Raw genomic sequence first — 17,558 nt, forward strand, 5'->3', positions numbered from 1 at the left:
CATATGTAGACAGAGCACTGTATACCTAATAAATAAATCTTTTAAAAAAAGAAAATTCATTTAAAGAATATTATTTATTTGTATACCATGTATATGAATGTTTTGTGTACATGTGCATATGTGTACCACGTGCATGCCTGGTGACCACAGAGGCTGGAAGAGGTGTTGGGTCCCTTAGAACTAGAGTGATAGATGGTTGTGAGTGGAGGGAACTGAACCCAGGTCCTCTGCAAGAAAAACAATTGCTCTTAATCACTGAACCATCTCTCTAGCCAAGAACATCCTTATCTTTAAATATCAAATATAAAACTAATTCAGACAATCATCAAATTCAGAATGATCCATCTAGAGATAGCTGAGCAGTAAGAATATCAAAGACAGCTTGCATAAATTTAGTTTGTTTACTATTCATATAAATAATAAAAATGAAGAAAGCTGGGCATCAGAGATTATACTCTGTATAATTCCATTTATGTAAAATATAAAAGGCGATAAAGCTAGTTTGTACTGTCTCACACAGGGTAGTAGTTATCTCTGTGGCACAGGCACTATAAGACAGCATCAACAGTGTCCAGGGCACGCCATGTTTAGCGTTTTGATCTAGGTGTGTGTGATGGGTTTTTAGTCTATGCATTTTCTTCATAGATACGTACACTAAAACCTTTGCATATAACAATGCATATTCTAGTTTAGGTAAACCAAAAGTGGCCTTGTCACGCTAACTTCTGAACTTGAATTATAAGGAATTGGCACACCACAGGATTTCTCTACTTTCATGAATGCTTGACTGTTCCATTACATGAAGTGAACAAAGAGTTCTGTTAGATGTGAACCAGACATTTCTCCTTCCATCAACACATCAATTGGCTATCTATTTCTTACAAAGCCTAAATGCTACAAAAATGAGTCCCTAGCTGTTAGCTGGGAGGTAAGAGCAACCCATAAAGACTCAGTTTTCTTTTGTGCAGGATATGGATACACTCTGTTGATAAGCTGTATACAGATGCACTCTATCCACCAATGAGCAGAAGCACTCAATCTACCAATGAGCTGTACACAGATGCACTCTACCAATGAGATGGATATAGATGCACTCTATCCACCAATGAGTTGTACACAGAAGCACTCTACCAATGAGCTGTACATACATGCACTCTACCAATGATGTAAATAGATACACTCTATCAATGAACTGTACAAAGATGTACTCTACCAATGAGCTGTACATAACCCAAAGATGACTTGAGTTTGATGACAAAAATCATCAAAAAAGCATTTAAATTAATCATCAAACAGCATAAAATCAATATAAAACTATGTACATTAGAAAAGATATTTTCAAAGAGTGAAAAGAATTCTAACAGAGAAAACACATAATATTGTTAATTCTTGTGCTAATACTAGAGATTGGATTAGGACCTCATGCATATTAGGCAGACATTCAATGGATGGACTATATCTCTAAACCAAATTTTTTTTTTTTTTTTAAATTTTTTCTCTTTGACTCAGGGTCTCACTAAGTTGTTTGGGTTGGCCTTGAACTTATCCTATAGCCTAGGCAGGCCTTGAATCCATAATCTTTCTACCTAAGCAACTGCTATAGAGCCTGGCTGTTTGTGCTTTGGTGCTTTTGAGAGAGTCTTGCTGCCAAGATGGCCTTACATTCTATACAATCCAAGTTGGCCTGTAACTCATGATTGAGCACCAAGAGCAGAGGTGCCCAGCACTATTCTTGGCAAAGTACTATAATTAAAGATAGTTGAAGACTTGGATGTGGTAGCACATACCTGTAATTAACAGCACTTGGAGGAGGCAAGGAGGACCAGTTCAAGATCAGCTTTGGCTACATAGATGGATGAAAAATGGAAAGTTTGTCAGTTCAGTTAAGCATTACATGATGTGGAGAATTTTACACAGAATATGATAATATAACTAGAGTATAGATGTTGAAATTTGTCAAGACAGTTAAACTGGACCTCCCACACTGCCAGAGTCTCTATAGGCAGCTAACACTTAGTGGGGAGGAAAAGACACCTTACCCCAGTGGAAGATGCTCATCCTTCTCTAACAACCCTCATCCTATTCCTGCTGGCAACCCTAATCAAACTCATCGGAAGAAGAAAGAAGGGGAGGAGGAAGAGAGAAGGAGGAAGAAGAAGAGGAGGAGGACATGAGGGGAACAAGAGATGGTAAAAGGGAACGAAGATGATCAACATACATTATATACATGTGTGAAAATTGAAAAATGTCACAACAAAGCAATCATGATATAAATTAATACACAGTGATGCACACTAAAGGACTTGGGTTATCAGATAAGAGGAGGAAGAACAAAAGGGAAAACTTGAAGTGAAGATGAGAAAGTGACAGGAGCAAAGCAGGCAGGTCATCTACAGAAGTCAGTTTTGGGGGGACAATAGCAGAGATGGGTCTTGGGTCAGCTGGGAAGCTGCTTAGGAGGGGCATGGCGGTGTAGGAGGATCATGAGTTTGATGCCAGCCTGGGCTACACAGTAAGGCAACACCTCAAAAATAAAAATAAGACAAAGTAAAATGAAACAAAATGCCAAGGTGATAGCACAAGCCTGTAAATTCAGTTTTTCTGGTGGTTCAGGCAGTGAGGCCAGCCTGGGTAACAAGTTCAAAGCCAGGCTGGGGAACTTAGTGAGTTCCTATCTAAAGGTAACAAGAGTCTGGGGATGTGGGTCATTGGCAGAGGACTTGGCTGCTGGCATACACAAGACCCTGGGTTCAATTCCCCACCTGAAAAAACAAAAAAACAAAACACACCAAACCAAACAAAACCATGGGCAACACAACAAATTCTTCAGCAAGAAGGTTGCAAAATAATACATTTTAAACAAATCTGGTTTCACATTTAGAAAAGATTGGAAAGAAAAATAATGAGAAAACAGTAAAGTCTTTTAGGAGGCTACTGTAAAAAAATTAGGGATATATGTACAAGTGGGAAGAGATAAGGAAAATAAACAAAATAGGAGAATACTTAGGAGGCTGAGGCAGCATAATTGATTACACGCTTGAGGCCAGGCAGAACTATGTAGTACGACTATTATAAACAAAATGAAACAAACAAAGAGACCCTAAGGATGTATGAATGGAGTACGGTCTTTAAAAAAAAAAAAAAAAAAAAAAAACCACAGCCAGGCATGACCTCACACACTTTAATTCTATTACTTGGAACGCAGAGGCAGGTAGATCTCTGAGTTCTAGGCCAACTGGTCTACACAGTGAGTTCCAGGACAGCCAGGGTTACACAGAGAAACCTTGCCTAAAAAAAAAAAAAAAAAAAAAAAAAAAAAGAAAGAAAGAAAGGAAGAAAGAAAGAAACCAGAACAAAACAAAGCAATCATTAGGAGAACAGAATCACTCTAGCTAGATGCCAGAGGAACGGTGAACTTGATAGCAGCAGTCACACACAAATGGATGGTACAGTAGTCAAAGTGGGTTTTCGGTCTCTAACCTGATTTCTTTTTTTGTTTGTTTGTTTTTTAAAATCTCATTCGCAATTAGCTTCTCAGCCATGAAGAAGTACTTGGCTTCTGAAAGCCTCAGACGCCCTCTAAGGGACTTCTTGCCCTACATGATTACAAGCACCAACTATGCCAGTGTGTTTAGAAGAGCACTGCACAGTGCCTGGTGCCTAACAAGCTCAGGTGCTATCTATCGGTCTAATGCTCCAATCTTCAGAAAGGACACCGAATCGGACTGAGTGCGAGCACTCTGAGTATGAGTGGAAGAGAGGTTTGAATTTTTAAAAATCTATCAAACGGAACAACAGTTTTGCCATTTAACATGGAGTATTAGTTGTCAGTGAAAGCAGAATCTGAATCATGGATAAGTCACAGACTTCAAGGAAGGTGTCATGTGAGGAGACTCACCTGCACATCAGGAGAAGTGCTGTCCTGAGACAAAGTATAAAGGACTCCAATACAAGAACTCAAGTGCTGAGGACCTATGCCCCCTAAGTACCTATGCAGGGATCCCAGAGCCAGTGAGTGGCCTGTTCTTGTAACCACATCTCTTGCTGACTTCAATCTGCAATTATAGAAATAAAAAAGGACAAAAAAGATTAAACCCAAACAGAACTCATGCACGCAGCAGCTCAGTTTGTGAGGGCTGACTACCCATGTCTAACCCTAGGACTCAATCTATAAAATGAGAGGGTCTGTTTCCACAAATTGTCTTCTGAGCTCCACATGCACACACATGCATGCTGTGGCACATGCAGACCCACACACATACTTGCATACTACCATATGCATACACGAACACCCACATAGATATATATGCATGTACATACCCTTGCATATGCATTTACACACATACATGAGGAATCACAAGCATACATGTGCACTACTCACACTTGTATAAACATAGATAATACATAAAAAATAAATATATTTCAATACATGTAACTTGCTACATAGGCAAAACTTTTCACAAGACTAGTTAGAAAAGTAGAAATGTATCTTATGGTGGTCTGAGGGAAAATAGCCCCCAAAGGGAGTGGCATTATTAGGAGATGTGGCCTTGTTGTAGGTATGTTCTTGTTAGAATAAGTATGTCACTGTGCAGGTGGGTTTTGAAGTCTCATATATTCTCAAGCCAAGCCTAGTGAGAGAGACCACTTCCTGTTGCCTGTGAAAGATCTAGGACTCTCAGCTCTTGCTTTAGCACCACGTCTATCTGCACACCACTGTGTCCCACCATGATGATAACTGACTAAACCTCTGAAACTGTAGGCCACCCAAATGAAATAGTTTCCTTTATAAAAAATTGCACGGTCATGGTGTTCTTCACAGCAACTGAAACCCTAAGACATTTCATTTTCCTTTTTTAAAAAAACTTATTAAAGACAGGGTCTCAAGATGGGCGGTGGTGATCTATGCCTTTAATCCTAGTACTCAAAGTAGGTCTACAAGCTAGTTCCAGAACAACCAAGGCTACATGAAGAAACCCTGTCTCAAAAAGCCTTTCTCCCCCACTCCAAGAGAGAGAGAAAGAGAGACAGAGAGAGACTTTCACTATATAGATCAGACTGGCTTTGAACATACAGAGATTCACCTGCTTCTGACTTTTAAGTGTTGGGACTAAAGGTGTGCACCACACCACCATACTCTATGATTTTCTCACTATACTATTTCAGAGATACACACATACTACTTAAAATATATATTAGCTGGACGTTGGTGGTGCATGCCTTTAATCCCAGCACTCAGAAGGCAGAGGCAGGAGGATCTCTGTGAGTTTGAGACCAGCCTGGTATACAGAGCAAGTTCCAGGACAGGCTTCAAAGCAATACAGAGAAACCCTGTCTCGAACAACCCAAAAAAAAAAAAAAAAAAAAAAAAAAAAATATATATATATATATATATATATATATATATATATATATATATAATACATGACATATATTCACACACTCACTACATATGACATATACAAATATACATTATATGTGATATATACATGTATACACACATAGTGTATAGGGTTGGCACTAATACTATTTTATTATTAGGTAACATTTTAATTCCCTCACTTTACTTCAAGAACTTTGAGACTAAAACTATAAGAGAAGTTATTATTTATTGGTAATGTCCTAAGTGCTATTAGGCACTTCAGCTCTTCATCCCCCCCAACAGCCGCATTTTACTGGTGATTCAAAAGGACAGCTGGAGTAACACAGAGTAATATGGTAGAGATGAGATTCGAACCAGGGCCAAAGAACTCACATTACCATCACAACTACTAACCAATTGATTGTGTTTACATTAAACCTACAAGCATGCACTTTTTTGGAGTCTTGTTATGCAGCTCAGGTTGGTTCAAAAGTAAACCAGTGGCAATTTTGCTTCTGTTCATTGAGAATGAGTATGTGCTCCCATAGCAGGTATAATCGTGGACTTTATCTGTAATTGTTTTAGTATTATTTTCAAATTTTAGCCCTTTCCCTTAAACAGTTAAATAAGTAGGACCACATTACTGACTACCTCTTCAGAATAGTCTGAGACAATTAGCTGGAAGGACTAAGTGACCTCCCCAAAGCTACAAAGGTATTGTGGTCTGTAGTCTACAGTTTTCCCTTCCTGCAGACTGCTTGGGCTACTTATCTTATGTACTTTACATGACAGAACTGTCCCACTCTATTTATTGAGTATATATGTCCAACTATAACATAACATCCATATAACAGAGACCAAGAGGGTTTCCTTCATCTGAAAACATCCACATCATCAAATTTTTCTTTTTCAGTTAAACTGCAGAACATTCTTATTACTTCCAAAAAATAGCAAACTATATCCCATTTTTGTTAACAGCCCACTAAGAAATTCACTTACTTGTCAAAGCTAACTTGGGCTAATCCAGCCGTAAAAACTCCATCATCAACCACTTGGGCCAATCTAGCCCATGCTTCCGAAGCTGCACATCTCAAAAGGGGGTTGGGACTTTCTAGGGCTCCCAGCACTAGTGTTAGGACAAGTCTTCTTACTTCAGGACCTAAACTTCGTTTAGAGCCAGCCACATACTAAAGTATATGAAAACAATTAAAACGCACAATTACAGCAAATGTTCTGATCTAGTTTAAGATGTATATTCTTGTCAATCAAGTATGTTCATCACTTAAAAAACACAGAACACAGAAATCACTACTCACGATGTCCATGAAACAAATGACTAATGAACACTATCATGTTTTACTGAGAAACAGTAAGACGTTGTAAGGGCACAGTTGGATTTGTTTCACAGATACCTGTCCTAGAATATCTTGTTTAGTTAGCCAAGGCATGGCACTAAGCCAAGGTCAGATGCTAATAAGTTTTATATGGAGAAAAAAAAATAAAGAACAACTCCCAATCCTGAAACATATTCATCAGAGATCAAGAAAAATGAATAATGAATTTCTCTAGAAGAATCAGCATAAAGCCTACTTAGTTTCAAACTTACTTAGAAGATAAAAAGTAAAATTACCTTCAATAAATTAGAAACAGCACAAACAACGTGCAACTGAACTGCTTGCTGACGAGCTCCTTTGGTATGCTTTATGCTGTTCAAAAGCTGCTCCAGTATCTGAAACCTGAAATTAAGAGCCACAAGAGTTAAACGCAGCGCAGAGCATTTAAACACCTCTGCTGATTCTCCTGTTACTGTGTTTTGTGGCAACTACTAAGATGAGAAACTGTTATCCAATACCTTTAAACAGCTTAAGAAGAAACACACACACACACACACACACACACACACACACACACACACACACACACACACACACACCACAACCAATAGGAAAATGTTTCTTTTTGATGGCCATTCCAGCAGCAGGGAAGAAAGCATTATTTTATGAAAAACATTACCAAAGTCTGTTTCTTCTTGGGAATATTCTGCTACCTCAGTACCTGTAGTTTACAGAACTTTTTTTGCCCACTTCTCCTAACTTCCAGTCTATTCTTTCTGAATCATGGGGCAAACACTCTTAAGAAACAGTAGTTCTTAGCATTTCGAAAATCATACTTGTAGTGATTATAATACTTATGATTTATTAAAGTTTGCCTGAAGATTCAGAAAGCAAAGTCAGCCAGAAGTCATAGAAGCCTTTAATTCCAATAGCCAGAAGCTAGGAGGTGGTGGTACACACTTTCAATCCTAGGACTCAGGTTTAAGAGGTAGATGGATCTCTGTGAGTCTTAGGCCACCCAAATCTATACAGGATTGGTACAGTCCTAAAGACAAACAGCTCACACAAAGATGATCTCAGCACCTGGGATCAAATGCCTTTAATACCAGCATTGGGGAAGTATATAAGACAGGAACAAGGGCTCAGTATGAAGCGTTCATTATCCAACCACACTGAGGATAGGAGGCATTCATTCTCCAGCCACCTTGAGGATAGAAAGACATTCAGTCTCAGGGTTCTCCCACCATGCTGAGGAGAGGCAGCAGGGTCAGCCCATTCAGCCTGAGGTAGTAGTAAGAGATAGTGGCCTGCTACTTTGCTTTTCTGTTCTTCAGCTTGAAGTTTGAATCCCAGTATCAGTCTCTGGGTCTTTTATTTTTCGTATAACACATACTTTGTATTCCTTGAGTTACCCCGGTAGCTGTGATTGTGAGAACACAATCCAGGAACTGGTGCTGTCAAGGCTGTGTGGTAGGGCCTTGTGGTCCCTAGCTCAGAGCCCAGGTGAAGTAGGGACTACTGGGAGGTTTCTGGGCCACTGGGTCTCCATATCCTTTGCTTCCTGGCTGTGAGGTGGGTGGTTCTGCCCTGGCAGTCAGTCCCAAAATGACATCCCTCTGCCGGCTCAACTATTCATTGGAAGCCCTAAATTTGTGAGCAAAAATAACTCTTTCTTGATTATAAACTGATTATCACAATTATTTATTAGGTTCAGAGAAAGCTGATAAACTGAATACTATTATTTGAGAATATCCTAATTCATATATATTCAGTGTTGACAATCACACAAAGTTTTGCATTCTTTTTTTAATGACATTTAAAATCAGAGGGTTTTAATTCCTTATGTAGAGATTCAAGACTTACCTGTGAGACAAGCCATACCACTGTCCATCAATTTTCTCTTAAGACTCTGCTTCTGAGGTTAGTACTTTCTCCCCATTTAAATTAAGAAAGCAGAGACAACACTAATGAGTATTTTGTGGGCTGTGAATTAAGATGTCAACAAGAGTACCTTGAAATGTCTAGTACCCTGTGTTAGGCATGTGGCAGGCGGTCAAATGTATCCATCACACCAGCAAAAAAGAACAATTGGATCAGGAAGGAACAAACAGTGTACAGAGGGGGTTGGGGGGGCGGAGAAGGCAGATAGGCATGCTTTACATGACTCCAGCACACTCCCAATCCAATGTCCCTGAATGCTGAATCAGATCTCTAGCATTTTAAAAATTCCGTGTGTGTGTGTGTGTGTGTGTCTGGGGAGGGGGGGTGTCAGGAGACAAATTTATGGAGTAGGTTCTCTCTTACCATTTGTTTCTTTCCTAGGGAGTGCATGTGTCTGTCACAGCATGTGTATAGTCAGAGAAGCAGCCTTCAGGCTCTCTTCTTGCACTCTGACATGATCAACTCTGGTTATCAGTATGGCAGCCTCTACCCACTGTGCCATCTTGCAGGCCAGATCTCTATCACAATGTTGAGGACACAGGACTTAGTTTTGTCCAGTAGCAATTTTGTTATCAAAGCAAAGGAGATATGGGTGTTGCTCCTTTTAAAAGCACAATAGTGCAAGAAGTTTGATGGGGAAAAAAGGTATAATAAAAATGGCAGGTCATGAAGGATTGAGAGAATCTCACTACTCTCAAGTTCACTTATAGCCCTGGCATCTAGAAAGAGTTATCATTAACATTTCAGAATCTTTGATTTTATTTTCAGACCCCCACCCCAGGATTATGGAAATAATTTTCAGAAAACTGGGCCTACAGTGTACTTGGCTTGGCTTTCTCTCTCTCAAGCATACTGTCATACATTTTCCCATTTTATTAATGATTACAGAGAAACACTTTAAATAACTATTAGCACTAGTCTATGAATATAATAATTAATTTTGTCAATTCCTTAGTTTGAGATCTTTAGGGCATTTGTAATTTTTCTTATTAAAAATATGGTTGCTGTTTATGGTGGTACATAAACAGGTACCTGTAATCCTAGCACACAGGAAGCTGAGGCAGGAGAATTGCTGAGTTTGAGGCCAGCTGGGGCTACACAGTAAGCTTCAGGCCAGTCAGGACTGTATAAGATTTAAGATTCTCTTAAAATGAACAATACAAACCACCCCCATAAACCCCTTTAATCATTAACATTTGTGCTTTAATACTAGCAATGCAAACTCTTATTTTTAGATTTCTGCAGCCAGAATACAGAGACTTGCCTAGTTTGAAAGAAAATTTCAGGCCCATGAGGTAACCAGCAGATAAAGGCAGAGACAGGAAGTTCCAGGTCATCGAGAGACTTAAATTAAGGTAGCTTGTGACCTTAAAACTGGCACAGTGATTATCCTCTGGCCAATACACACACGCACATGAACCCAGTCAGACCTGTCATGACTAAGAGCTCAAGGTGGGACAACAGGAGACTAGATAGATACTCTATTCACATAGCTTCTCTTCTCTGGTTCTCTAATGACCCCCTCAAGAGGCTGCTGAGTTACAGTGGCTTACTTTCTGCTTCTGGGATCCTGCAATGCCTTTTCCTTTAAAAAATCAATAACAAAACAAAACAAAACAAAAAAAACCTCAAACTACTACCTGACATTTTATTCACTTAAAATCAAAACAGAAAAAATAAAAACAGAATAACAGGTTGTTTTTGTCATGCCTGAACATTTTAACTATAACAAATAAAACCTGCTTTCAAATACTTGAATATTCATTATATTATTATATCCTAGGTAAGGAAAATGATGAGCACAATTTAAATTTCATTAAATGTAATAAAATTAAGACATCATGAACATCTAACTAGATAATAGATCAGAAACTTGTCTACAAGAAAAATGTCATTCTTCTGTAAAGGGAAGTACAATCTTTTTATCAAAAGGCCTGCAGAAGATGTGGTTATTCATAAGTGAACTGTACCAAACCTGCTTCAGAAATATCTTCATAACCAGGCTATTGTTAAGTTTTCACTAAGGGACTGAGATAAAATTCCTATTGAATGGCTATTCACTAGGAGACATGATTAGATGAAATGACAGAATAAAAACCATGATCTAAGTCAAATGCGTTGTGTTTTAGAGTGAAATGTTAGGGGCAAAAAGGGAAGGAGAAAGAACACTGGTGGATAAATGGGGCTAATCTGTAAACTCATGATCAGTGCAGCCATTTAGTTTCTGAGAACACTATTTCCTAGGTAGTGGACTTTGATCCCTAACATAGGTGTATGTCCAGGTCATCAGGTAAGAACCTGGCATCTTAAATGAGAAATCACTCATTAGTTTTGGTATTTTCTCTTTCTTTTTTAGTTATTCGAGACATGGTTCCTCTGTGGCTTTGGGGAGTGTCCTGGAACTAGCTCTTGTAGACCAGGCTGATTTCGAACTCACAGAGATTCTCCTGTCTCTGCCTCCCAAGTGCTGGAATTAAAGGAGTGAGCCACCACCGCTCGGCAGCCTTTGGTATTTTCAAAACCTCCTCTTCCTGTGTGCCAGGGTTATGGCAGATGCATTTAGCAATTTCTTATCAATATTACATGAAAACAGGCTTAACCTCACCTGTCCCAGGTGACACTCTTAGGCTAATGAGGTCATCTGATGGCACCCTTCTTGCCCACCAGCAATGTGTTTGTTAGACAGAACACACTTCAGGAAAGCAGTTACTTAAGAGACTTACCTCTGGGCCTCTCCCACATGAGCACAGACAACCCCGAAGAGCTTGGATGCGGAGCTAATAACTGACAGTGCTGGGGGTAGGGGCTTAGGCACAGAGTCTCCTTCTACGTCCTTCTCATAGATAGAGTAAGGGTCATATTCTAGACTTCCACAAGCAACACCATTACCAAGCAGGAGCTAGATGGGGGGTAGGGGGGGAAAGGAAGTTAACAGTTGAAAAGAACCATTCAAGACAAAACCTCCTCAAGAATTATTCTAAAACTACTATACCTGTTCTTCAATAAACCTATGGTCAGTCTCTTGCAGCAAAGGACTTAATATCAAAAGGTCATCTGGGTGACAAAGGGCTGGAAGTAAACATGCAGAAGCTGCTGCTTGGGTGTCAGGAGCAGTCAGTTCAGCAGCCAGCTCTTTGAGGATAGCACTGAGGTTCCCTATGGAGTCAGAGGAAAAGAACAATTAGCGATTTAGTACTAGCTTTTATGGGATAAAAGAAAGCTCAGGTGACCCAACTTTACAGACTCTATTTTTCATCTTTGGTAACCATACTACACAGGAATGGCTCAGCTGTGTCCACCACACCCAAGGCTAAGGACAGTGAAATGACAATGTGAAGTATATATACACTTATAGCAAGCAGTAAGTACTGGTTACCACTGAGATAAAAGTAATGAAGTACAATTCTTTCATGCCTTAAGCATCTAATAACAAAACACCTAGCAGGGTATGGTGAGACATGCTTTTAATCCCAGCACTTGGAGGCAGAGGCAGGAGGATCTCTGTGAGTTCAAGGCAAGCCTACTCTACATAGTGAGCTCTAAGACAGCCAGGACTATATAGACCTTGTCTCCATATAAATAAAACAACTAAACAAGGCTGGGTATGTTGCTTAGTAGTATGGCACTTGCTCTGCATGTTTAAGTCCTTAGATTCACTCATTAGCACCAGGGAAGGAGAATTTAGCCCCGCAAGATGGCATACTCCCATAGTCCCATCTACCCAGGAGGCTGACACAGGAGAACTGCTTGAGCCCAGGACCTGGATGGAAGCCTTCTTGGACATTACACAATTTCATCTCAAAAGAAAAAGAAAGGTAGACAGGCAGGAAGAGACTGGTTTAACAAAAATCAGGGACTGAGTTAAAGACAATAGGTGCTATAAAATGTCCTACCAGCTTACAAAAGAGCCTCTTAAGAAATGTTCTGAGAGCTGGGAGATGGCGGTATACACCTTTAATCCCAGCACTTGGGAGAGAGAGCTAGGAAAATCTCTGTGAGTTCGTGACCAGACTGGTCTACAAGAGCTAGTTCCAGGACAGGCTCCAAAACCACAGAGAAACCGTCTCAAAACACAAAAAAAAAAAACAAAACAACAACAACAAAAGAGAAATGTTCTGAGGTCAGATGAGCAGATAGGAACAGGGTACTACTGCCAGAGAGAATGCAGCCGGGCTGAACCAGAGCCAACCACTGGGCTGAATTTCTCATTTACTGAAGGTGCACTGAAGTTGCTATGGAGAATTTCCATTTGGTTTTGCAGTGCTGTGAACTAAACCCTGGGTGGGCCTGCACATGTTATGGAAGAAATCTGCCATTTGAATTGTAGTCCCCACCCACATTTTACTTTATTTTGAGACATGGTCTCACTAATTACTGAGGCTAGCATGACCACAATCTATAGCCCAGGCAGTCTGACTCAGTTTCACAGGTTTGTGCCACCAGGCCTGGGTGACAGTTATAACTATAACTTTCCTCCAAATGTCAAGTTTCCACTTCTAGAATAAATACCTTCAATTACTAAGTTAGAGAAGCAATGTATTGTCTTAGCACCATGCTTTACACCAGGCACAATAGTACAAACCTGTGATCCCAGCACACAGGAAGCAGAAGCGGGAGGATCAGGAGTTCAAGGTCATTCCTCAGCTACATACATAGCAAATTTGAGGCTACCTTGGGCTATATGAAATTGTCAAAAGCAAACAAAACAAACTACAAAAAACCCAAGGTAATCTTATCAATTGCAGAATCTCACTTTTACAAAATCATTTTTTGAACCTAATAAGAACAAAATTTGTATTATAAACTTTGTAAAATAAATTCTACATTGGTGGTTTAGTAGTAAACATTATTCTTGGCCTGGAAAAGAGTTAGGAATATAATATAGAAAAATGGAAAGGAATATGTTCTATCAATAGCATTCTACAAGGAAACCAAGAGTCAAATTTATAATAGATTTGCACTATAAAATTTGCAAACAAAAATACTGGAGTCTTTGTGACTAGGCCTGTGCACAGTAGGACCACAGGTACTTTTCCCAAGGGAGATGCAAATGACATATGAAAAGACACAAAAACTAGATTCCTTCTCCTCTTCCTTTTGGGGTAGAGACGTATGGTGTAATTCACACCACTAGCCTGGAACTCATGGAGCTCAAACTAATAATCCTCCTGCCTAGGTCTCCAAAGTATTAGAATTACAGGTGTGTGCTGCCATACTTAGTAAGAAGTTAGATTTATAAAAAACACAGTATATTTAGTATAAAACAGTGAGCCTGAGGATTAAGGCAGTACTCTAACATATAAGAAAAAACAATAGTCACCACCATTCACTCACTCAGGCAAGGGTTTAACAACTATTGATTTGTAGATATCAAACTAGTCACAAACAATAAAATATTTTGGTTTAAGGCACATACCTTTATAGGTCTCAGGAGGTAACAAAATTAGCAGTTCATAAAGCCTCTGTCTATAAACTACTGATGGTGTTTTCAAAGAACTTCCATATGTTTTTAGTATTGAAGAAAGCCTTAAAACAAAAGAAAAAGCGAATCTTAAGTGTGTATGTTATATGGAAATGTACAAACACAGAACAGGTCAACATATAACCACAAGCTAATGAACATTAGTGCTAATCTATGTTTTTAAAATATGGTGGCCTCGTAAGTCCACGTGGGATTCTAGGAACAAGCTCAGGCATAGAGTACCTGCCTAACATATGAGGTCTGGGTTTCATTCCTGGCATTGAAATCAAGCCAACAAAACAATCAAATAAAACAAGAACAATCATTTTTCTGACATACTTTATAAAGTGAAAATATAAAGTCAGTTTTCATTTCAAAGGCTGTTAAATATTTATTATAATGGAAACCCTAAACTCCTAGTATAAAATTTCAAGTTACTTGGCATTTGCCAGAAACAAAAATCTATTAGGTAGAAAATTAACTCAATAAATAATAAAGTAAAATAAATACTGGTTCTATTTTACAAGCTTCAGCTTGATAATCATGACAGAACAGTTCTGAAGCCTCATGTAGAATATTTTAGTTATGCAAATTAAGCTAATCCATTATATTTGAGTTTCCTTAAAGCCAGATCAAAAAATTATAGCTAATTCCATTCATATTTATATGTTAAAAAATGACCCTTATATTTTTAGAACTTTGCATCGTTTACTTGGTTTAAATACATACAATTTAGTTTAGAGATTATAAATTGTTCCTGTAAACTCAGATTAGAACAAAGTAAGAATCTAGGAAATTGTTTTTATTGGGTTTTGCTTCCATTAGAGGGAAAGGTTAGTCAATGTTAAGGTTTTAAAAAAGAACAATACTTCAAGAAAAAGAAGTTATAGAGAATAATGATATAAAAAACAAATTTCAACATGAGCAAGGCTAATTTTCACAAAGCTTAACAGGTAAGCTTAGTGAGACTCAACAGGAAAGACAAGAAAAAGCATAATTAATACTTCCCCAGAATGAAGGGACACTGCAGTTATAGAAAACGTTAAAGGTAAGATTTTAAAAGACAATGCAGGCTAAAGCCTCCAAAGATAAGGATGTCTTAGGAAAACTCTTTGAAAAATTTACTTGACAAATTTTACTTAAACAAAGAGCACAGAACATTCCCAAATAGACCCCACAAAGTCAGAAACAAAGAAATGGATTTTGCAGCATTTAAAAGAAAATCATGTAGAGATTTCAGACAGATGGTCTCACATGGCAGATCACTCCAATCACACTTACTCTCTTGATGAAACATTACTCTAAGAGGTTAACAACACTTCACTACTTCATGAGGAAGATAGTATAAGAAAGAAACAGGACAGAATACCTATGACTAAATATAAAGAAACCCATAACAAAACCACATCCAGAAGCTTATAAAATTGATCAGTAAGTTTTCCTTCCCTTCTTCCTTCCCTCCCTCCCTCCCTTCCTTTCTTCCTTTTTGGTTTTTAGTCAGGGTTTGTCTGTATTGCTTTGGAGCCTGTCCTGGAACCCGCTCTGTAGACCAGGCTGCCCTGTCATTGCTGGGAATTGAACCTGGGTCCTCTGGAAGAGCAGCCAGTGCTTTTGACTGCTCAACCATCTCCAGTACACTTATATGCTTTTTAGAAACATAATGTCAACTATGTATGTCAGGATGACCTGCAGTTTGCTTTGTGGTACAGGCTGGTTTTGAATTTGTGATGGTCCTTTTGCTACCTATGTGTTTGATTTAACTGTGTGTGTATGGCATGTGTGTCAGCACATGTGGGGGTACACTGGTATGTGTGCACATAGTCTATAGAAGCCCAAAGTTGTCATCAAATGTTTTCTTACTGTCCCCTTACTGAGGCAGGTCTAATGTTGGACCCAGAGCTTGCCACTTCCAGCTAGTCTAACTAGATGGCTTGTCCCTAGGATCTCCCATCTCTGTCTCCTGAGTGTGCCTGCCTGGCTTTAGGATGGAGTGAGAGGATCCAAACTCTGGCTCTCAAGCTTATGCAGCAAACGCTTCAGCCTCTGAGGCATCTATCCAGTCCTACAAATTGTTCTGTACATAGAAGCGTTCAGCAAGGCGGCTGGCAAAATATCAGTTGCATTCTTTGACTTTATTTATTTATTTATTTACTTATTTATTGAGAAAGGGTTTCTTTGTGTAGCCTTGGCTGACCTGGAACTCACTCTGTAGACTATGCTGACCTTGAACTTAGAGAACCATTTGCCTCTACCTCCTGGTGCTGGCTCTACTACCTGGCTCAGTTACATTTTTATACAGTAGCAATGAACAGATCATATATACACATACCACTTAATAACTGCAACAAAAAAAAAAGTGTAGCTGGGAACTGAGTTTTTATCTTGTAAGACACCCTGAAAATAGAGAAACATTACATCATAGTACTATAAAAATTTAAATTTTCTTCAAATTTGTGTATAGACTACAAAACTTTAACAGCAGGTGATCCAAAGCATATGGATGCCAAAATTCAGGTTAAAGAGCTTGCTTTAAGGTATAATGTATTATAAAGATAATGTGTTGTCACAGAGGCAGCCAAACAGACCAATGGTAACAATGACGTACACAGAATCACGAATACTTAGGGATGTAATAGTGAGATAAGTTATGGTAATCACAGAAGGAAGGGTAGACTGTTAAAATAAAGCACTAGTGAGCTTTCCACATGAAAAAAGAAAAATGAAATTGGACCTTGGTCTGGTCTGAATTTTCTGTCCTGAAAACTCACGTGTTGAACATCTACTCAATCCCTGCCTTTTTCGGCAGTGGACATGCGGTCCAGAAAGAGGATAGCCTCAGCCACACCTGCAAACACTGGATGCAACCAGGTGCTGGAGGAATGCTATGTATCATCAGCATCAGTTTTGACAAGCATTAGCCAGGTGATTTTGAGGAAGATGCTATGAGGCATTCCTACTGAAGAGGATCCATAGCTTCTGCCATTAACCTCAATAAATTGTGGGCACTGGTCAGTTAGCAGATAAGGGCAAATGTTACCAGGGACAAGAATGGAGGCACTACACTGCTGATATGGCGTGACTAGACTTCTGTAAAGTTCCAGAGATTGAGAAGCTCCAGAAACAGCCTCATCATGAAGTCCATTTTTTTTTTTTTTTTTTTCCTTTTCCCTTGAGACAGAATCTCACCATGCAGTCTTGGCTGCCTTGGAAGTAGCTATGTAGACCAGACTTAAATTCAAAGTCCACATGCCTCTGCATCCCTGGGATTACAGCAAGCCTCAGCACTTCTGGTTTCAAATTCTCCAGGAGAAGAGAGGTGAGAGAAGATTAAATGTGTCCTGGTGGCTTAAAGCCACACAGAGGTAGTTGATTTAAAAAATGCTATCCATTAAACCCAAAGAAATCAATTAATAAAAACTTAGTCCCTAATCCATAGCCGTTGGATGGTTGGGACTTTTGC

General features: G+C 39.0%; 1 protein-coding gene across 2 annotated transcripts in view; it reads right to left on the minus strand.

The window, feature by feature from the left end:
- The window catches only part of Heatr5a (HEAT repeat containing 5A), a 90,396-nt gene that overhangs the window by 47,910 nt on the left and 24,928 nt on the right, over nt 1–17,558 (minus strand). For both annotated transcript variants that reach the window (XM_051195820.1, XM_051195818.1), the window contains exons 13-18: nt 14,054–14,163; nt 11,630–11,793; nt 11,361–11,536; nt 6,993–7,098; nt 6,362–6,549; nt 3,899–4,055 (exon numbers count right to left, since the gene is read on the minus strand). In XM_051195820.1, coding sequence (XP_051051777.1) covers nt 3,899–4,055; nt 6,362–6,549; nt 6,993–7,098; nt 11,361–11,536; nt 11,630–11,793; nt 14,054–14,163 — 901 coding nt within the window. The remainder of the gene's footprint in view (nt 1–3,898; nt 4,056–6,361; nt 6,550–6,992; nt 7,099–11,360; nt 11,537–11,629; nt 11,794–14,053; nt 14,164–17,558) is intronic.

Source organism: Phodopus roborovskii, unplaced genomic scaffold (assembly GCF_943737965.1).
Source record: "Phodopus roborovskii unplaced genomic scaffold, PHOROB, whole genome shotgun sequence".
Taxonomy (NCBI): Eukaryota; Metazoa; Chordata; class Mammalia; order Rodentia; family Cricetidae; genus Phodopus; species Phodopus roborovskii.